Here is a 23,989-nt window from a genome sequence, read left to right as displayed (position 1 = left end):
TTGGTTAACTATAACAAATAATTGTGTCTGATTTGTCTCAGTTGTTACAAGGATCTCTGGATCACTTCCGGCATCAGAGCACGTTTTCAGACCTCATACACCGGATGCTCAAGGCAGTTGGACATAGTGATGCATTATTGCCGCACTAATGTTATTTTAACCATTTATGTTAATGTTTGTACACCTAAATGGTATTATAAATGGTGTAGGTTAAGTAGCTTTAACTTTTAAAACTTTTATGATTTATTTAGGCTTTAATTGTTTAATGTACACTATAGTAATAAACTGGTTTTCTATTTATTTTGTTTATTGTACACTGTATATACTAATATTTAATATTGGTTTTCCACGTATTGTATTGTTTATTGTAATATATTGGTTTTCTATGTATTGTATTGTTTATTATACACTGTATATACTAATATTATAATAATGTATTGTTTTTCTACATATTGTTCTGTGCTGTTTTTCAGTGCACCCCAATTTTCCACATTAATAAAGTAAATCAGTTTACTATGGATTTTATTCATTATTTAATGTACTATCATCACATAATGTACTCGTTCCTTTACAATGACAATGAAATGATTTGACCTCATTGAGGGACAATGTAATGTTATAATTATTATTATCTTATAATTATTCAAAAGTTGCCCTTTTCAAGATATACACATGTAACTTTTAAGTTTAAAGATCACTTTATTAAGTTACATAGTCAAGTCAAGTCAAGTCAAGTCACCTTTATTTATATAGCGCTTTTTACAATGCAGATTGTGTCAAAGCAGCTTTACATTGATAACTGGTACATAATTTGGCTGCACAGCAGCTCTTAAATAATAGTGTCAATGCAGGCAGATCAGAAGCACTGTTGAATAAATGTCAAGAATACTATTGAATATAGAATAAACATTAAATAAGAATATGAATACAATAAACAAATGTCAATAAAAGCAATGTAAACCTTTTAAATAAATATTGTAAAGTAGGGATGAAACGATTACCGGTTTGCCTTGTTGAAAAAAACAGCATATGCTGGTTAAGGTCCCAGGACCAGCATGGACCAGCATAGGACCAGCTTAGCACCAGCATAGGACCAGCATTAGGCGTTTAAGAATCTGGTATCATCACATTTTTAAAATTTCAGTACCTTACTACTTTAAAACTTAACTACTTTACTACAGGAGAGGATTTGTGAATGGCAGTGAAGCGACACAACTGACGCTGTAGGTCATGTTACTTGTGTGGAGGTCATGTAAAGGCCCCGATATACTTCAAACAAAATCGAAGAACGAACTGATGTGACTACATTTCGAACAAAATCAGGCCAAAACAAAGTTCATTTTGTGTTCTTTTTGCAGAGCTCGTGTTTATTTTGTTACTGAGAAGAAAGTGTGCAGAAAGTGAAAGTGTACAGCATATTTACATATTCATGTAACCGTCGCTCTCAGTGGGCAGCGTCAGATGTTCGATTACAGCAGAGCACTCCCATAGACTTCCATAGGAACTTTGGAATGCAGAAGTAATGCGTGTCGTGGAGCAGCCGATAGTCCCAAACATTGATAGTTCCAGCACTGAACCCCATTCATTTTCAGTGTTTCTGAAGTTCGCTCGCTGGTAAGTTGATGAAATTTCTGCATTTTTGACATTTGAACGCATTAGCCGACCTCTCATGAATCTAGTCAATGGTTGTATTTTATGTAACCAGCTTTAGTTAATGTTTATTGGAAAATGACGTTAGTTAGACTCTAATTGCAGCTATCTTAAAGGAACTTATTTTTTTGAAAATAGGCTCATTTTCCAACTCCCCTAGAGTTAAAAAGTTGAGTCTTACCATTTTGAATCCATTGAGCCGATCTCTGGGTCTGGAGGTACCAATTTTAGCATAGCTTAGCATAGATCATTGAATCTGATGAGACCAATAGCATCTTGCTCAAAAATGTCCATAGAGTTTTGATATTTTTCCTATGTAAAACTTGACTCTTCTGTAGTTACATTGTGTACTAAGACTGACGGAAAATTAAAAATTGCGATTTTCTAGGCCGATATGGCTAGGAACTATACTCTCATTCCGGCGTAATAATCAAGGAACTTTGCTGCTGTACAATGGGTGCAGCAGGCGCAATGATATTACGCAGCGCCTCTCACAAATGTTTTTTCTGCTGTTTATCATATTAATCGATTAGATCGATTTTAGGATATCATATTAAATGCTGGATGGCTTGTGTTGATAAATGGCATGCAATTCATTTTAAAATGTATTGTATGATGGAGAAAATTCTGCTCCAAAAAATAAAGCTGCATCTGATTGTGCTATGTTGGCTACTTGACAAAATAGTGTTTTTCTCTGAGGCATGGTGGACCATGTGTTGAGTTATATAACAGCAATTAGTTTTCTGTCTAAAAATATCTCAAAACAGTTGTTCCTTTGTCTATTAAAAATAAAAATATATGTAAAATATTAAAGCGTCTTTGGTGTTTCTACAAAATAAAACCGGAAACCGAGGGTAACGCGGGTATGACACAATTGACAGGTGACTCCTCACACGTGTTACGTTACAAAGGAGGTCAGAGACACAGGTAAAGTTTACGATGTTTATTGAGACAACCAGAGCAGTGAACAGGTGAGTATTTCAGATGAAGTTTCCAGACAGAGTATATATCAAGACAGTGGTACTTGACTTGATCTTCACACCAGGTTCGATGAAGGCGGAGAGACGTGGAACAGAGGAGGTTACCAGACAGAGGATATATCAAGACAGGATTACTGAACTTGATCTTCACACCAGATTCACCGATGACCAGGAGACTTGGAACAGAGACTGCACAGAGACACTCACGGAGGACTGGAGAAGACAGAGGATCTAGGAGATACACTGGAGACAGGTAAGGAGTCCGTAAGGTAAGCATTCAGGTTAGGATGCATTAACGAGACCAGACAATGACTGAGTGACTGTGAGTGTCTTTATTGGTGCTGTTGATTGGACTGGTGATGAGTGTCAGGTGCGTGTGATCAGTACTCTGGTGAGGGAGTGCGACATGATTGGCTGGGTGCAGAGCCTGGGCACGTTCAAGCTCAAACCGGTGCGCAACGTTTTGCTACATTTTCCGGGTTGAACGACATGTTTCCTGGAAACGGTCTGCAACGGTGTACAACGGGTTTGAGATATGTTTTCTCTTGTTTGGTGGGTGTGTCAGAAATGTCAGCCCAATCAGTGGCAAGATGTATATAAACCGCGCAGTATTAAAGAGACAGCTTGCACAATGGGTATTAATGTAACATAAAAATACTATGCTTATATATTTTGCTATTGTATTGTGATGTGACACTTTAATAAACTTTTCTATAATCAGAGGAGAATAGTTGGTAAATATTACAATATCATATATATAGCACAACAACAGTGATCAGGAATATTGATAAGCCTAATACAAACAATAAAAATAATATAGATCAACACAGTCACGGAGGTAAGAAGTGGATTATCCTTCACCTGAAATGTTTGTCTTTTCATCATGAAGTGCAAGTCAAATGTTGTATAACAATAATAGAAGTTTCCACAAATCCCTTCACTCGATTTGGATGTTCTCTTTTATTCTGGACGACAAGGGCAGTGACTGTAACATCGAGCATATTTTGTAGTATTAAACACTTATTTATACCAACTTCATCAGGCTCTGAAAATTATTTAAAAAGAACACAAAGAATGTCCTTCTCAGCTGCCATAGTTGCAACTCTTGCGTCATCAGAACAGGGTGTTCAACGCACCACCGTTTCCGTTTAAAAAACGTTTTGCAACGTTTTGTCGGGGCTGAACGCAGCCCTGGTGTGTCTGTGACAACACGTCCCGGAGCCTTGGTTAAAATTGCAATTTTCTCATGATTTACAAATAGTTGCAAACATTTGGGATATTGTAAGTACTCAAGTGAACAAAATATATAACACTGATCTAGTGGTTTTTGGATATTTTACTGCAAAATCCTTACATATTGCACCTTTAAGGGAATAGATTTTTCACTAAAGGGTTATATTACAACTGTGAACTGTGGCATGTTGTAGCTATAGTTTATAACTGTGTTGCTATTTTTTTTTTTATAACAAATGCTATAAAAAAAAAAAAAAAATGATCTTACCTGTAATTATATCCTTATTGTAACAAATACTATAGTTAACAATTACAAGAACTATGTTACTTTTAAGGCTGAGTACAAGTTAGAAAGAGCTTTAAAATATGGACCTTCTTTAATTTTTGACTAAACAATTGGTTTTGTTTAAGAATGTATGAATATCAATATTTGATAAATATTTTGAATATTTACATTTGCATAATAAATCATCTTCTAGTGCTATGGGAGGTCTCTGACTAAATACTGATACCTAGTGGTCAAAAGCAATAGCAAACGTAATAGGTCATTATTATTAAATTGCGGACAAAGATTTTGGATAGCTAGGTTGACTTGTTTGTTTGGTGCAGAATGGGTACGGTAAGGTAGGGCTGGGCGATATATCGCATGCGATTCTCACGCGCATTTCGTCAGTAAAGCCGGTTCCCTGATTACCGCTAAATCGCCATCACCTGCTTTCAAATGGAGCGCCATTTAACAGACAGAGCCGTAGTTCACTGATAAGCCACGCAATATCACGTTCATATCGCAGATGAATCGCCTTCGATAATGAACGCGATATTTGCGTGGCTTATCAGTGAACTACGGCTCTGTCTGTTAAATGGCGCTTCATTTGAAAGCAGGTGATGGCGATTTAGCGGTAATCAGGGAACCGGCTTTACTGACGAAATGCGCGTGAGAATCGCATGCGATATATCGCCCAGCCCTACGGTAAGGGCCCCAACCTCATATTCTTTCATAGGTCCCAAAATTGCTAGTGGTGCAGAGACTGCTGTTTGATCACGCCGGCGCTTCACGCACACACTACAAAGCACTGAAAACGTGACATCACAGCTTGTTCATTATCAAAATAATACAGTCAAACAAACATATATGGCGTAATTTCTACAACCTTCTTACTGTAATTCATAACTGCACATTTCTAATGAACAATGCATTAAGGTGACTGTCTTATTAAAAACTGTGTATATTTTATGTAAATATAACATGGTAATACTACAAATACTACAAGTGGTTCTGTGCCAACTCCACATCTCTTCATTTGGAGTCACATCTTAGAGTCAACCTTAGGACACACGTTTGAGCTCCACCACCTCCAAGAGAGCTGCCTTTTTTTTGACATATTTCACTGGATCCATCGTTTTGATGCAGCTGCTCACACTGACATCCCTTCTGAGTATGCTGTGTTCCAGTCTGCCATAGCACTTTTCAAAGTTAACTTTTAAAAGAAATGTTCCTAATTGAAGTTCACAATATGTTCACTTGTGTGCATCCACTACTGTGGTATAACATGTTCATAACTGCTGCACAATGTTTTGTCCAATCCTTTTGAGGTAGACATATTTTTCACATATTTTTGTACTTTTTGTGTCCCTGGGTAGGTTGCTTGTAAAGTGTACACAATGGGCAAGTGATTTACACGTGATAACTTGTCTCGAACATGAGAAAGATTGTTTTCTTTCATACAGTGTTGCTCTGGACCAGACAGAAGGGGTTTCAGTTTGACTAGTGATCCAAACACTCATTGAGTGATTACACATCATGAACAAAGACATGGTCTGTGGTCGAGTCGTGTCTCCTCCTGTTAGGAAAAACTCCCCATCGCAGTCAGCGATTGACAAATTCACATTCAAGTAGCTTTATTGGCATGGTAAAATGGCTTTTCATTGCAGCGCTCTGATCCAGTGGTGTTGAGCATTATCAAATTTACAAGCAACAATGGGCTAATCAAGCAGTGATAGCCAATGGATGGGCCTGGAGGACATAAGCCCACCCATGATGAAAAGGCTCCACCCAGTTATTATATTATACAGTTATTATTAAAGTATTGTTGTTTCATTTATTTTAATATAATTACAAACATGATTATACCATCTTAAATCCTAAACTAAATAAAATGTGTTTTTGGATGATGCTTGATGAGTTTGATTGACATCTGTTTGGTAATTAGCGGTTATCCTGTCTCAGCCGGAGAGTACCCCTCCTTCAGCAGTGGTGTAAAGCGGTGTTCTGAAATGAGGAGGAAACAATGTCCTCACAGTTTTTTAATTTTTTTATAAATCAAATGTAAATTCAAGCCCGTTACTCTTAACGTTGTCGCATCAAAGTGCTGCGAGTGTGATTCAAAAGCATAAGGAGTCCTGTGCTCTCCAATCGCTCTCGCTGTACTTTGATACAGACAACAAGCCTATTGACTTATTTCTGTTGTCTGCAAGCTGATGTGATTTGTGTCAATTTTCTTGTACACTGTGTGCAGAATTATTAGGCAAGTTGATTTTCTGATCATATTTTTTTTCTAAGCACATTTTACCAATTCCAATCCACATCAATCTTAATAACTACTATTAATATTGTTTTTAATCATTTATAAGTGATATATAATTGTTCATGAAGGCTGGAAATGAAAAATGCCTTACATTCAGGTGTGCAGAATTATTAGGCAGGTTTGCTTTTACAGGCAAAATGAGCCAAAAAAGAGATTTAACTCAGACTGAAAAGTCAAAAATTATTAAATACTCACGAGAAGGACGCAATACTAATGCAATACTAGAAATTGCAAAGTTAAAGCATGACCAAGGGAAAGCAAAATGCTCATGGGGTCAGCGGGGTCATACAGGTGGAAAAGAAAAGACACATGTTAACTGCAAAAGAGTTAAGAATTAAGGTGAAGAATTAAGTGTGAAACCATCAGGAACCCTTTAGTCTCCACCGCCACCATTTTCCAGAACTGCAACCTACCTGGAGTCTCCAGAAGTGCAAGGTGCCAGGATCTCAGAGACTTAGGTTAGCTAAATAATCCTAAAAAATGACCCACACTTAATAAGAATCACAAGCTGAAGTGTTGTGAAATACATGAAGACTGGGTTTTTATAGGCTTTATAGACAGACAGCTTGAGAGTGACTCCTGAAGGACCAGCACCACATCCTCTTGTACCACTGTTTGAAGAATTTATCTTCCAGAATCTGGCAGTAAAGTGTGGGAGATCACTTTTAGTCCCTCTCTAATCCTGAAATATCCGTCTTGCAGAGATGGACTAAAAATGATCTTCCAAAACTTACTACCAGATTCTGGAAGATAAATTCTTCAAACAGTGGTAAAAGAGGATGTGGTGCTGGTCCTTCAGGAGTCACTCTCAATCTGTCTGTCTATAAGGCCTATAAAAACCCAGTCTTCATGTATTTTATAACACTTCCGCTTGTGATTCTTATTAAAAGCGGGTCATTTTTTAGGATTCTTTAGCTAACCTAACTAAGTCTCTGAGACACCTTGCACTTCTGGAGACTCCAGGTAGGCTGCAGTTCTGGAAAATGGTGGCGCTGGAGACTAAAGGGTTCCTGATGGTTTCACACTTAATTCTTCACCTTAATTCTTAACTCTTTTGCAGTTAACATGTGTCTTTTCTTTTCCACCTGTTTTTGTATGACCCCGCTGACCCAATGAGCATTTTGCTGTCCATTGGTCATGCTTTAACTTTGCAATTTCTAGTATTGCATTAGTATTGCGTCCTTCTCATGAGTATTTAATAATTTTTGACTTTTCAGTCTGAGTTAAAGCTCTTTTTTGGCTCATTTTGCCTGTAAAAGCAAACCTGCCTAATAATTCTGCACACCTGAATATAAAGCGTTTTTCATTTCCAGCCTTCATGAACAATTATATATCACTTATAAATGATTAAAAACATTATTAATAGTAGTTATTAAGATTGATGTGGATTGAAATTGGTAAAATGTGCTTGGAAAAAAAATATGATCAGAAAGTCAGCTTGCCTAATAATTCTGCACACAGTGTAGTCTCAGTGAATAAGGCCCAGGTGAACCACTGGCAGTTGGAGTGTGTGAATCCTCTTGTGTTTGTACTAACTTGTCTAACTTGACTTAAGCATCTAATTGCCCAGAGATGTAAGCTTATCAGGGGTGAAACAGGTGACAAATGTGTGAACTTGTGTTAAAAAAATGTTTATTATCATAATATTATACAGAAAAAAACACTTGAACAAACTGAAAACTGATCTCAAAATACTAGAAACTGTTACAATGATTTTTGAAACATCTATTAAAATATTACTTTTTAATATGGCCTTGTTTTATAAATTAATTTGTTACATATGTAACCCCTCTCCCAGGTCCTACTTGCCCCGCTCTGCGCAGCCCTCAAACCTAGGTCTCCGGCATGGGAGTCGGACGCTGTAACAAGAAGTCTAAAGGCTGCAACCCCTAGTGTCAGTCGCTAGAGCATCTCTTGAGATCAGATGAGGTTTACTCACACAGCGACTACTAGCTGGACTCTGTTACGCCTACAAATTGTTAAATTTCAATACATGACATGATCAATTGTGCTTTATTGCATACTGAATAAAAAGCTACAAATACAGAAGGAAAAATAAAGCTTTTCTATAATCAAAAAAATCAAATAGAATTAGATATCAGGGGTACCAGAATAACACTGTAACATCACTTTTCATCAGGGTTAACTTCGTTGACGAATAATTTGTCATATTTTTCGTCAACGACATTTTTTCACAAACGAAAATGAGACGATGACAAAATAAAAATGTGTTTTGAATGACTAAAACTATATCTAAAATCTACTCTAATTTTCATCAACTAATAAAAATGAAACGAAAATGATAGAGAGGGATTGAGGGATTGATTTGGGATAAAAAAAAAAATTTAAGAAAAAAAAAAAAACGATGCTTCAATGCATCGTGATTCTCTTTTTAATGATTCTGGATCGATTCTGAGAATTTCAGAATTGATTCTGAGCTCATTTTTAACCGCAGTAACGAGATGACGCGTTTCGTGTGCTTACAGCAGGGGCGTAGCACCAAATTTTGGGCCCTGGGTACAAACCATCTTGCTGGGCCCCCGTACCAAATACCATAGTGATACCAATGGGTGGGGTATTGCATTTTTATCATAATAACACTTAAAGGTGCCCAAGAATGCTTTTTTACAAGATGTAATATAAGTCTAAGGTGTCTCCTGAATGTGTCTGTTAAGTTTCAGCTCAAAATACCCCATAGATTTTTTTAAATTAATTTTTTTAACTGCCTATTTTGGGGCATCATTAACTATACACTGATTTTTTCAGCGCGCCGCCCCTTTAAATCGCGTGCTCCCTGCCACACGAGCTCTCCACTATATTACAGCACATTTACAAAGTTCACACAGCTAATATAACCCTCAAATGGATCTTTACCATATGTTCATCATGCATGCTGTGTGCATACATCGAATCATGTGAGTAAAGTATTTATTTTGATGTTTACATTTGATTCTCTGAGTTTGAGGCTATGCTTTGTGGCTAACGGCTAATGCTACACTGTTGGAGAGATTTATAAAGAATGAAGTTGTGTTTATGCATTATACAGACTGCAAGTGTTGAATAATGAAAATAGCGACGGCTCTTGTCTCCGTGAATTCAGTAAGAAACGATGGTAACTTTAACCACATTTAACAGTACATTAGCAACATGCTAACGAAACATTTAGAAAGACAATTTACAAATATCACTAAAAATATCATCCTATCATGGATCATGTCAGTTGTTATTGCTCTATCTGCCATTTTTCGCTGTTGTTCTTGCTTGCTTACCTTGTCTGTGCACAGATCCAGACGTCAATACTGCCTTTCCTTGTCTAACGCTCGAACATGGGCTGGCATATATGGAAATATTGGGGGCGTACATATTAATGATCCCGACTGTTACGTAACAGTCGGTGTTATGTTGAGATCCGTGTGTTTTCCGGAAGTCTTTTAAACAAATGAGATTTACATAAGAAAGAGGAAGCAATGGGGTTTGAAACTCAATGTATGTCTTTTCCATGTAGGCTACTGAACTCTTGTTATTCAACTATGCCAAGGTAAATTCAATTTTTGATTCTAGGGCACCTTTAAAATGTAAACAAAATAAGCCACACTCTGATTAATATATTTTTTGTCTGAAACTGAAATATATGGCTTTAAATGGTTGCTAAAATATCCTTTATTGTCACAATACCTTTTTTAAAGTGTAGGCTAAGTACAAGTTAATTGCTGATTATTTGTCTGTTTAAAATAAATGCAGACTATAGAATCACAGGGTACACTAACCGCCAAACTAAACATTCAGTCTTTGAATTACGTTTTAAAATAAGTCATTTTCAATCATGAAGATGTGCATTAAACTGAGAACAATCCTGTACTTAATGTAAGAGCGTGCGCGAGCTAATTTGCATAACAATGCAGTAAAATAGGCGCTAACGATCTGTGTTTTCGCGGGTGTTAGATTTTGACAATGGAGGGAAATATGCAGTGTTTTCATGTAAACTTCTGACTCTGGGGAGAACTGCAGCAGAAGAGGAGACAAGCTGCTCAGCTGCCTGGAGTGGCAGTGTGTTGAGCTCCCAGCTCCGCCTCCGTCTGCTTCTCACTCCGTTATTTACTCAGAAATATTGTTTGCTCGCCATGTAGGGTGTGATACTATAAAGTATTGGTATATTATTCAAATAGAGTACGAACATAAATGTATGCTATTCTACCTGGAGTAGATATTTATGTTAAAACAATGTCAATGCTCGATGATGCATTTGGAGCTCACCTTTCTTTTCAAAAAACTGAGTGAGCAACTGCTTGCCCTCATTTGCCTTTCTCTCTTTAATCTTCTTTTCTTTTCGTTTTTGAGCCCCTGATTTTCCTTTCTTAAGGAAAGACATGACTCTTCCCCTGTCTTCCTAGTTCATATCACGGCTAACTCCAGCTCCTGTCTCATTAACTGATTCACCGCAGGTCCGCAGCAGAAGCACCTGACCTGCGGGTCGTACCATTTACATTGATTCGAGAGGGGTGGTGGGGCCCTGCACAGCATGAAAATGACTTTTGTTATACCAAACCAGTGCCTAACTACAAGTTTAGTTTTGCACAAGAACTTTTTTATTTGTACATAAATGCTATACAAATGTTAGTGTATGTAAATTCATGTATAGAAAACTGACTTCTAAGGGCCCCCCCCCTGCCTCGGGCCCTGGGTACTCGGTACCCTTTACCCCCCCAGTCCGACGCCCCTGGCTTACAGTGCATGTCTACCGGTGTGAGAACAACCGTATAGTGCTTGTTTCCATTTCCTCTCATACACACACCACTTGAACCTTCTATGAAATAATCTTTCATACAGTTTGGAAAAGCTAGAGCGAATTACATGCATGCACATTGCGCGGATATTCGCGAGTTTCATCATTGCACAGGATTTGCGCTGTGAGAGAAACAGGCTTGCAGCTTGCATTTTCGCTCGCCGATTGGCCTCTTTTCCTTACAAATGCTCTACAAAGGCATCGTTTATGTTGTTTAGAGTGCTGTGGGCTTATATTTTATAAAAATGAACCCCACTGACAGAAGGCTGCTTTCAATTTCCACGTGCGCTTTGTGAAGTGCGCTCGCGAAGTGGCTGTGCGTGACTCCATTTAAGTGTTTAAATGTAGCCTACTTGCATCTCAAAATGCTTTTATGACACAAAATTAATATAAACACAGTCAGTTAGATGTCTTAAAGTATTAAACAGACAGGACAAAAACATCTTATAAATCAAAAGAGATCTATGCATTATTGTGAATGCAACTTATTCTTCCACTGTCATATGATGACATCAGTAGTAATCAAACAACCGAAAAGCTGAGAAAGAGAAAAATCCCTCACAGCTTTTGAATGGAAAATGTCTCTTAAATACTGAAAGAACTCTTTGCGAAGTTAGAATTATCAATATTTTAACACTTCAAGGTTATTCTGTAAACACTATAGGTGCGTCCCAATTTGAGTACTTATGCACTATTCTATGACGTTTTTAAGTAGGCCTACAAATAGTGCGAGTAGTGCGTTCACACTGAAAATTCCAAAAAGAAAAAGTACACTTTAAATACCCGGATGATGCACTAAATTAACGGAAAAAACGAAGTGTGGAATGTTGGACACTTCATGCACTCAACTGTCGCAGCTTTAATTACATAGTGGAGGGGGAGAAGGTATCAAACTCCGATGTTAAATGACAAAATTAACCTTATACAATTCACGCACTACATGGATGAGTACATAGTGCTTAAGTACATAGTGTATAAGTGCATAGTGTATAGAGCGTCCTTTGGGACGCAACTTATTTCTGATTACGATTCTGGAGCCGTCTTTCCACTGCACATGACATTCGCATTCGATTGTCGCATTCCGCCCCCTAGCGGAACTTTGAAATTGGTCGTGAAGCAACCGTTACCTCAGCTTAATTCACCATGGAAAACTGAACGATTTTAAAAGATTCCCATCCCTAATATCCAGTCAGGACTGCTGTCCTGTGTGGAAGATGCGCACATTTGAAGTGTTGTGCTGATCTAACTGCGTGAAAACGTGGCACTGTTGCGCGCTCTACAGACTCACCCTGCAGGACTTCAGACTGCTTCGTAATTAATGAATAACGCACATATATGCCAAGCTATTGCTTATGCTAATATTGATGAATAATGACAATATAGTTTACTACACAACGTTTTTTATGGTAATATGTTTTAGACGGTTGTAAGAATGCATATTTTATCTCTCATGAATACCCTGCTACTAATAGGCTACAGTGCAGACTGCAGACATTTCAGAATAAGAGTCACGATGTATTTCGGGATGGTTTATAATTATTATTTTTTTTACTGGTCATTATTGTTATTATGTTTAGCTACACAATAAACTGTATTTAATTTATTTTCTATTTAATTCATAAAAAACTACTGTATCTTCTGTCACAGAAGAAAAACTAAGAGCATTATTTGACACATCTTCAATATATTTTACAAGTAGGCCTATGGGTTATTATAGTTAACTAAACCTAAAACCATAAAAAACTACTAAAAAAAATAAAAAAAATTACTTGAAATAAACATTAACTGAAATAAAAAATAAAAATGTAAACTTATTTTCTTTCATCTAGTTTCCAAGCTTTAGCATAACCTGTCCTGATGTATTAAACTAACAAAAATTTAAATAATAATAATAATAATAATAATAAAAACTATATAGACATTTAAAAGCAAAAAAAAAAAAAAAGATATAAAAAATTACTAAAACTTTTAACTAAAATCTTATGATATTTAGTCGACTTAAACTACACTAAAACTAAAAACAATTTCCGTTGACTAAATTATGACTAAAACTAAATGGCATTTTAGTCAAAAGAAATTTGCTGTCAAAATTAACACTGATTTTCAAAACATAAGCACAACACTTGTTTTGACAAATTTATACTTTGACATAAAAGAGCATGAAGCTCAAACCCTAGAGCAATTGCTAGCGATAGGTTCAGTTCATGTAAAGGGAAATGTTTGGACTGATGAAATGTATACCTTGAATGCAATGTAAGTTGCATTAGATATAATCATTTGCCAAATGCAACAATGTAATAAAACTCCTTCAATATCTATTGAAAACTAAGCACATAGTTAATCTAATTACAAAAAAAAAAACCAGAAGTGAGCATAGATGATCCTTATCCTCGGGTATTTTTCCTGTTTTCTGTGACACAAAAAGAAACTGTAATAAATATCACAAAAAAGTCACTATAAGATTAAAAACGTGGGCATAATTCTGGCATACATACAGCATGTTATTTCTGCTTTGGACAGCGTCTTCCATTAGACAGCTCCATTGGCTCCTGTAATAAGAGGGAAACTGTTACCTATGAGAACAATTTGCTTGCAATTCATGACAACATTTTGAGCACATCTTGATGAAGGCCAAAATATAAAAGATAAGAGTGTAGTCTCAAACTACTTATAGGTTTGGAACTGTATATTTTATTAATATTTTACAATTAACCTTAAATATAAATATACTGTATAATCAATGACATTTACATACTTTATGACTCAAAATTCGTAGTCATTGTACTAAGCATTTTTTTGAGCATCTCTGTTAAATCTCATCAAACTACAACAAGAAAACATTGTTTTCTGCAACACATTAGTGCAGTGTTGCCACAAATGAACCACTGCTGTGGCATCAAAATGTAATAATTGCATGTAATTATTATATAGTATGTAATGTAATTATATTAATGTAATAAAATGCTCAAAGTTTCTCAAAACAAATTATTATTATTATATTTTGTAATCATGGACAAGTGAAATAATGTTTACAATAATAAATTTCTGTCAACATAATGAAGTTGTGAGCACAAAACATTTTTTTAAAATGACATTAAAAGGAATGTTGTCTTATGGTCATACAGGTAGGTCCAGAAGTATCTGAACAGTGATACAATTTTCATAATTTATTTCTCTGTTGTATTTGAAAATCAATTTAAGCACTCTTTCTCTGCACATATATTGATTGGAGTTGGAGCTAAACTCAGGATATCACTCTAGGAGGTGGGTTGGCTACCCCCTTCTTAAATGGTTCATGCTAAGGGTGCTCCCATCAGGATTTTGAGCCGATCACCGATTGTTGATTACAGGAAGCATATGATCACCGATACCAATCTTTTTGGAACCTTCTTTTTATGATGAAGAATTATTTATAGGGATGCTCCAAGCAGTTTGTTTTACAGACATTCATTCAGGGCCTGAATTTCATTTTTGAAAATGGGGTGAATCCCCCAATTAGGTGACTCTTGTGTGGGGATTTTATTTATTTTTGGGGGGTCATGCAGTGCATTTTTGTTTTTACAGTGGGGCAATTGTTAGCACAATAGCTTTCACATGGCATAAGCCTGATTTCAAACTCTGAATTGAATAAACATTGCTTTAAGGTATTTTATTATTATTTTATTTTATTTTTTAGGTAGGAAGGTCTAACAGTAATATTGAAGTAAGAAATACTAAATAAAATGTATTAAGCAATCAAATGTAAAATAATACTGGATGCTCTTCACTGAATAAATTAAATACAGATTAATCCTTACAATTAAAGGATTAGTTCACTTCAGAATTAAGATTTCCTGATAATTTACTCAACCCCATGTTATCCAAGATGTTTATGTCTTTCTTTCTTCAGTCAAAAAGAAATGAAGGTTTTTTAAGGAAACCATTCCTGGATTTTTCTCCATATGGTGGACTTCAACAGATACCAAGGGTTTGAAGTTTCAAATGTCAGTTACAGTGCAGCTTCAAAGGGCTCTACATGATCCCAGCCGAGGAATAAGGGTCTTATCTAGTGAAACAATCTATCATTTTGTAAAAAATAAAATTAATAAAAAAAATGTACCTTTTAACCACAAATGTTTATCTTGCACTGCTCTGTGATGCACCACACATTACATAATCACGTTGGAAAGGTCACGTGTAGGCGAAAGTACCAAGCAAGTGTTTACAAAGCGAACGTGCAAAGACTAAGTCAAACGGCCTTTACAAAAAAAGGGTAAAACAATGATAGCGGACGATTTTGAAGTTGGAGGAGAAAATGAGATGCAGTTTTTGACCCTATCGCAGTACTTCTGCCTACGTCACAACGTGACGCGAAGCTGCAATGAAATTGCAATTAATTTTGGACCTTCAACCCATTGGTGGCCGTTAAAGTCCAGTCTATGGAGAAAAATCCTGGAATGTTTTCCTCAAAAACCATAATTTCTTTTCAACTGAAGAAAGAAAGACATGAACATCTTGGATGACATGTGGGTGAGTAAATTATGGCAGACGCGCATCATCTGACATTAAAAGGAATGTTGTCTTATGTGTATACAGGTAGATTATGAGATCGGCCTTTATAGACCACCGATCAAACTTCCCAAAGTGATTATTGGGCGATTCACGTAATATTTTTTGTTACAAACGCATCAATGTTTGTTATGCTTTTAAAAGAAAACTATTGTTTTGTTATAGAAACTATTACAACATGACAATATGAGTTCATAATGAAATAAATTTCCCACAATTTAAAAATCTTCATTAATTTAAGCTCCAAACCTAAAATTAATACACTACAAATATTTTATTATATTAAGAATGTAATACTTATTAAATTACGTGCCATTATTACACGTGGCTGTGTTTTTACATTATGAATTTCTACACAACACTTAAAGCACATTACTTTAGAAAACATCAGCAGATTTTTCTGCTGTACCTGCACTGATAATGTCATGATCACCGTCTGTTCCTGTCAGTTCCCGGACTACATCTCCCATCATCCTCTCTGCCACTCACCTGCACACACTTAACACTAATCACTAATCACCACACCCAGCTGCAGCTCATTACCAGGACTATAAAAGACTCTTACACACATCACCTCACTGCTAGGTCTTGTTTTCCCTGTGTGACATTTCCAAGCGTTATTATTCTGTTTCCCTGTCTGTTCCGGTTCCGGTTCCTGTTGCTGATCCCTGTCTGGTTCTACAGTTCTGTGATTGTTAGCTGCCTGCCTTTTGACCACTGCCTGTTCTCTGACTACGATTCTGCCTGTCTCTGATGTTCCTGTTCGCCCCGTTTGACCATGCCTGTACGACCACGCTCAACATTTAATAAAGCTTTGCATGTGGATCTTACTCTGAGTCCCGTCTACGTTACAGATAACTGCTTACCTCCATTGGATGCTTTTTGTTCATGTCCATTGCTGTAGTTTGTTGCTGGGAAATCCAAAGAGGAACACAAAAAAAGATAAACACAGAGAGCTTATGAATTAAGCTACAGATATTCCTACAGTCTATGTACATCTACTGACAACCGTTTTTATATATTTATCTATTAAAATGAGTTACTGAAAACACTGCTTACATTTATATTTTATACTGAGATAAATCCGGGGTGGAAATGCTTTTTCTTAGGGTGTCAGTTGCCACCCCATGCCACTCTGGTAGATCTGCCCCTGATTACTGATTATGTTCTTCATCTGTGTCTTGATTGGTTGCTCGTTTGCTCTGGTATATATTGCCCTGTGTTTCTGTCTTGACTTGCTGGTTGATTAGCATTAATAATGACAGCAGGTATATTTGGATGCTGTCCCTTTAAGACTGACTGCACCGATCCATTATACTCAAGACTTGTCTTTCTCAACTGTACCTTCACTTAAGACATAAATGGCTCTTGTTTACTTAAAAATACATGATCACTTTGACACATAGGTATGTGTCAAAACCACTTGTTTTTAAACCGCAATGCTTAAAAACATGCAAACACTAAGGTTTCGTGGCCGCGCAGCACAGTAACGTGAGCGTAACCGCGATAGAGGCGTATAATGACTGAGATAAATCAGACACAATTATTTGTATATTTAACAAATAATTGTTTAAAACTCACTTTGGGGTCTGTCCCCTATCCCCCGAGAAGACCAGTCTGTACAGGGGGCCTCAGTTACAAGTTTTATTGCGCCGAAGTATGTGGGTTGCCACATGGATGAGCAGAGACAAAGAGACACATAGTCCTCAAAACAGACTTTCCTGCTGTAATTTATAGATTAACCGATCTATAAACGAAGATGCATCCCATGACATTATTATAAATGTCTATCAAACTGTTGTGTGCATGATATCTGTTTTATGCATATTTTATGATAAGAACCAATGGTTAATGTAAATTAACCTATGCCAAGTTTGGTGTCTACAAGTTTGTATTTTGAAGATTTAAATGATTGTTATATGATATATTGATACCTGTGCAACATATCAGTATTACAAGAATCTTTAATAGTTTCTTCAAAACGACTCAGCCAGTTTAACCATGCTCACAGACAAGAGCCATAAATTCCCCCCAAAAAGGAAGTTCCCGCTACAGACATTCCACTTTGCTCATTGGTCAGGTCCACCCGAAGAGGTGTGGCTCCTCCCAGACCTTTAGAGGAGACGCACAACTCCGCCTCTCTCTCTTGCTTCTTTTGGATGGACTGACTGAAGACTGAAGAGGCCTTGTGCTGCAGGCCTCTTCAGGCCAAGGCCTATGGGCCTGCAACCCCAGCAATGTGCTCCTCTAGAAGAGTGAAAGAACTCTTTCCTACCACAAAATTCAAACTAACCATGCAAGTTTGTTATCGCTTCTTCATTCAACGCAGAAGACATCGATTGCAACTTCAGTACCATCAGACTGAATTCTCAGGACTTCCTACAGCAGCAATATATCCAGACCCTCTTCAAAAAGGCAGAGGCCTAATGCAAGTATCGTACCATATATTAAATTGCTGCTAGTTAGTTAAAAATGTGAGCCTCCTTTGTTACAAGGGAGTTTTTATGATGAATACTGATGATTCTTTCCCTGGTTTTTGGTTTCTTCATAGCTCTTACTGTTTCCCACTTCCAGTTTCACTCTATCATTTATCATTTATATGTTAGTTAGCTATGTGTTAGGGATGTGACGGTGAGAACATTTTCCCACCGGTTAATCAACATGTGACAACACCGGTAATACCGGTGTCACCGGGGGACCTCTACCTCTTTCTTTTTTTTTTTTTTTTTTTACCGTTTATGGGGCTGTTCACATATCGCGTCTAAAAATGTGTCGAAAGCGCGGACACGTCGCTTTCTCCTTGTTTCCAAAGCACTTGCACTCTTGTGGCATCTGTCATTCCTATGCAACCATGAACTGCGCTCTCCGCAACGAGGAACTTTTTTGTCATGAAAAATAAAAACCCACCCTGTACAGCTATGATCAGCTGTTCGGCTGAGCTTTTGATGTTTTGTTACGGAAAGGCCGATTGTCACTTTCAAATTAACGGCAATTGCTTGAATGGTGGGTTTACTCTTACTGAAAAACACTCGACAAAACGGACATTTTGGCATAATTTTTGTGTGTGTTATGGTTCGTTAAGGGCAGAAGAGAACTCGATAACGGCGGGTGCGTGTTGTGTGTGTCACATAGGCAGGACATTCACAGACAGCGCGTTCTCTATTGCCTTGTCGTGTTTGAATGGTTTAAAAGCATTAGCATGAATAAGAGCTTGATCATATAACGCAGAATGCGAAATCAAGTGACTTTGGCGCCCCGAGTCACTAATTCAATTCATAAAGCTCCGAAGCAGTGTTTTGAAATCACCCATCACTATATTGTTGAAAAAGTCATTATTTTGTTTTTTTGGCGCACAAAAAGTATTCTCATCGCTTTATAATATTAACATAGAGCCACTGTACTCACATGAACTGATTTAAATATGTTTTTAGTACCTTTATGAATCTTGAGAGAGGAAGAGTCATTGCTGGCGATGCAGGCCTCACGGAGCCATTGGATTTCAACAAAAATATCTTAATTTGTGTTCCGAAGATGAACGAAGGTCTTACGGGTGTGGAACGACATGAGGGTGAGTAATAAATTACATTATTTTCATTTTTGGGTGAACTAACCCTTTAATGAATTATTTAAAAAAATGATTTGAATGAATAATTCAACGACTCACTTATAAGTACTTCATTATTTCATTACTGGAATCTGTGTTTTTTTATTAATCTCTTGAATGAACGATTCAATGCAGAATACATTTTAAAACAGTCTCTTGTCACCACTTAGTGGCATAACAATGTAACTGATACAATCGTTACTTTATTTTGATCACTAACGTAGACATAAGTCTTTATATATCTGAACTATACACTTTTTTCCCAGTTCTGCTATGATAATATGAATATTTGTAACACAGAAATAACAACTGTGTAGTTGACAAGACTGTTCGCAAAGCCGTTTCATATCTATACATCACAACTGCTCTCTCTGGGTCAGCAGAGCACAAACGCAGATTTGAACGTTCCGATGTGATTTTGTCAAAAGTTTAATCGTTTGAGCAAAAGTTCAGGCGAAACATTGTCATTTAGGAATGAGAACGCGTGGACTCAGGGTTATCGAGCCATTTTTCAATAAACATTAATTTACCCATTTTAGACAAGCTAGAAGGTTAACTGTTATTTGACCTGTATTCTGCTACCTCAGTTCTACCCCAGTAACTATAGAAGGAAATACTGGAGAATTTTTTTGGCAGTGATGTGACCAAAAATATTTAAGACCCATCAAATCAAAATTTAAGACAATTTAATACTTTTTAAGGCCTTTTATTAGGTAAACTTTATTTAAAATGTTTTAAGAGTTTTTAAGGACCTGCGGTAAGGGTTGGACGATATGGCAAAAATATATCACGATTTTTTTCAGAAAAATCACGATTCACGATTTTATCACAATTCTTCATTTTGGTTTTAAAGGCAAGATCTATTTAAGTCCGCATGTCATACTAAAAATAATCTATGCTTCTACCACGGTTTTGAGAGCTGTAATTCCAACCACACAACTTTGCGATGCTGTTTGTGAATGTTCGTTGGAACTATGGTTTTGGGAACCACCAAATAGCTGGATTATCTTATTTTGCAACCATAATTGACTAACAATGCTTTTGGGAACCACACACCAGAATGTTAATCATTAGTAGCATATGTAGCATACATTCCCTGTCAAAATATAATCACTATGTATTTTAAGCAGCAATCTATCCCATTTGTGTCAGAGAATTTGGCCAATGTGCAGCCCATCAAAACCATTAGAGAATCCAGCAGTAGGACCATCCACTACAGGACCTCAAGAGATAAAATTGTTGTACTGTATGTGTGAACATCCCATAACACTTATCTAAAGGGAAATCTAGATTCACTCCACTGGAGTCCTATCTGAAGCAGCTTACCTGGGAGAAGGTTTTGGTATGTTCCATTAGCACCATTTGCAACTCCATTTGTATTACTCTGTTGTGTCAGGGTACCTACAGATATAAAAAGGTGAAATTTTAGACTTTTTAAGACCTTTTTAATACCACTGTATATGAAATTTAAGACCAAACCTGTGATACACATTATATATATCTTAGAGCTGCACGATTCTGGATGAATTAAAAAAAATTTTGGTTTCAAACAGAGATCACAATTTTCCCACAGTCCTGAACAGACTACTAAACAAAATAACATGCAATTTACAAAATGACAAAATGACAAAAGTTCTGACAAAATGTTAATTGCTGCAGTCTATTTAAAATGTTTAATGAATTTTAATGAATGATTCAATGCAAAATACATTTTTAAACTGTCTCTTGTCGCCACCTAGTGGCATAACGATGTAACTGATACAATCGTTACTTTCAAAACGTGATTCACTCTATTTTGATAACATAGTCGTAAGTGTTTATATATCCGAACTATACACTTTCCCCCAGTTCTGCTATGATAATATGAATATTTGTAACACAGAAATAAATGTGTGGTTGACAAGACTGTGAAGCTGTTTCATATCTATACGTCACAACTGCTCTCTCTGGGTCAGCAGAGCACAAACGCAGATTTGAACGTTCCGATGTGATTTTGTCAAAAGTTTAATAGACAGGCGAATCGTTGTCATTTAGGAATGAGATGGACTCAGCGTTATCGAGCCATTGCGATGTCAAAAATATCATACGATTTTATAAAAGTAAAAACTAGACTTAACTGTATAAATAATACATTGATTCTTAATAAAGCTAATGTATTAAAGTTCTCAGTCAAAAGCAGTGGGTGATTTTCTCTTTGTGTTTTGTTTTATTAGGGATAGTTAGCCCCCCAAAAATGTCATAATTTACTCTCTCAAGTTGTTTTAAACCCTAATGAGTTTCTTTCTTCTGTTGAAAATAAAAGTTATTTTGAAGAATGTGGGTAACCAGACTGGTCCACAGTAACTTCTAAGTCAATGGGGACCAGCAACTGTTTACCCACATTTTTTTTTTGTTCTGCACAAGAACAAGAAGTTTGAAACAACATTACAGTGAGTAAATAACAAAGTCCCTTTAAGACAAGTCATTTCACTCGGCGGCCATCTTTGAAACGCATCTCGGGCATCCTGGGCATCATGCAATCTCTTTGAATGGGGAAACATCAAATTCTCCAAAACTGTTCGCAAACCTTACGATTAAATTTCATATTTGAAATCACCAATGAAATCTAACAACAACCGGCTCATAAATTTAGTTTCTAAACGCTCGAATCATGACAAAAAAACTGTATTTTTCAGGCTGGATCAAGCTAATGCGCATGCACAGACCTAAATGCGCGTCTCTTCGGAGGCGCGCTTCTGACTGTTTCTATAGAAACCGGTGATTCTAACGGCTGCTGCAGTGATGCGATGACTTTACCAGTCGGCGATTGGCTCTTATTTAGAAGGCGGGACTTATTCCGCCATATTGCACGTTACACTTTCTCCCATTCAAAACAATACGAGTGACACATCTTGTGTTATTCTATAGTCTTTGGTAAATAATGACAGAATTTTTTTATTTTTGGGTGAACTATCCCTTTAAGGACAAGTGACAGCATGGTTAATAATATTAGGCTGCTCCGTCACTTTAAAGACCTGCCCGTATCTCTCATATACAGCTACACATCCAATTTTCTCTCAAATGTTTAGTTTTCCCTTTAGACATAACCAACTGTATCTATGTAAATGCTGTGTGTATTTGACAGTATTAGAGCAATCAGACTCCAAAGATAACTTAATAATCAGGCGCTGTTTGCTAAAGAGGATCTTTTTGTCGACTGAGAAACCAAAGACTGCGTTAAAGGTGCTAAAGAGGATCTTTTCATCGACTGAGAAACCAAAGACTGTTACTGAGTTTTTGAAATGAGCGCATGCGTAAGAATAACCCCCCTCCTTCACAGCTCATTTCGAGGGAACGCCTCCCAAAACTCGTGCACGAGTATTGGAACACGAGTGTTTACCACCGGCTTTCGCTGTGTCGTGTTAGTGGATTCATTATGTCGGACTCACCACAGGTAACTCATAATCTGCAGTTGTTACTCCTGTCTCCTGGCAAAAACATTGCACGCGGCGCCTGTAGAGTGTGGAAAGTTACTGGAGCGCGCAGCCGCGCACGTCTCTCACAAGGAACGTCATGGCAGTGATTGACAAGCCAGAGGGCCAATCGTTTATGCGATGATCGCGTAAACGTTTGGCTGATGTTTTTAAGGCCCTACCTCGTGCGCAGATGATGTATATTAATATTATTACTTTCAGTGCACCTAATAAATAGTATTTTATCAGTTAGTAAAGACAGTTTCAAGTAATATTGCAAAAATGTATAAAACAAAACACCTCTTTAGCACCTTTAAAATGTGATGTGAATGTAGGCTATGTCACGTTGTACAGTAGCTATGTTGAGACCGCACACCCGCGACCACCCTGTGTGTGACATCTAGAGAGGATTACAAATAGGCTAAAGATGAAAAATACAGTTCCCTTTCGATACTTCACTCGTACTGCGTATGGGGAAAGGACTCCTTTTTCCCCGCTGCTGAAGCCTTTTTCAATAGCGCAGTGTAACTGCACGGCCATTGGTTCAAACTTGAAAACTTTTTGAAGTTCGGTGGAGCTGCACTTAAAAGAGCAAATTTCGCCGCCGTTTTCACGGCGTTCTCTTGCTCTGCGGATCTCGTTTCTCCCCCGACTTGGGCGAGAAACATGTTTATATACTCTATTTAATGGTACTTATTCTGCCGTTGCACTGAGTTTCTCTACGCATTGCTTGCTGGTGCTGCCTCGCAAGCCGCATTCATTGAGAAGTATAACATCGCTTATGTTATACATTTTCAGTTGATACAGCGTTTTTCTGCCGAGTATGTTGAATTTCTCAGCGCGTTGCTTGCCGGTTCCACCCTGCAAGCCGCATTCTTTGAGAAATATAATATGACACTCTCCCCCGTCTCGGGTGAGAGATCTATGTTATTTATACTCAGAAGATATTGCGTATTCAAATCTCTCTGTGTGTCGCTTGCTGGCCCCGCCCTTGCAAGCCACATTCATGAGGACGTATGCGCTCACTGAAAGCGAGCTCAATGCTCACTCGTGCTCGGTGGAACTAACATATGCTCATTATGCTGGACCTCTGTTCATGTCACTTGCTGGCTCTGCCCCGCAAGCCATGTTCATTGAGGAAGAGTGGTTTCACT

The 23,989-nt window shown here is 37.2% G+C and overlaps 1 protein-coding gene across 5 annotated transcripts in view; it reads right to left on the bottom strand.

Moving 5' to 3' along the window:
• Window positions 1–2,578: 2,578 nt before the first annotated feature.
• LOC125268358 (zinc-alpha-2-glycoprotein-like) overlaps window positions 2,579–23,989 on the bottom strand; it is a 31,363-nt gene continuing 9,952 nt past the window's right edge. For 2 of the 5 annotated variants that reach the window (XM_048190491.1, XM_048190527.1), the window contains 4 exons: window positions 20,710–20,784; window positions 16,646–16,690; window positions 13,727–13,780; window positions 12,992–13,641 (listed from right to left, as the gene is read on the bottom strand). In XM_048190491.1, coding sequence (XP_048046448.1) covers window positions 13,761–13,780; window positions 16,646–16,690; window positions 20,710–20,784 — 140 coding nt within the window. In that variant the 3' untranslated portion in view covers window positions 12,992–13,641; window positions 13,727–13,760. Of the gene's footprint in view, window positions 2,874–12,991; window positions 13,642–13,726; window positions 13,781–16,645; window positions 16,691–20,709; window positions 20,785–23,989 lie in introns of those variants that run through there. The other 3 variants (XM_048190499.1, XM_048190520.1, XM_048190510.1) reach the window with 3 other exon arrangements.

This window comes from Megalobrama amblycephala, linkage group LG1, assembly GCF_018812025.1.
Source record: "Megalobrama amblycephala isolate DHTTF-2021 linkage group LG1, ASM1881202v1, whole genome shotgun sequence".
Classification (NCBI taxonomy): Eukaryota; Metazoa; Chordata; class Actinopteri; order Cypriniformes; family Xenocyprididae; genus Megalobrama; species Megalobrama amblycephala.
The sequence above is the reverse complement of the archived record's forward strand: the minus strand, read 5'-3'. Positions and strand labels throughout refer to the sequence as shown.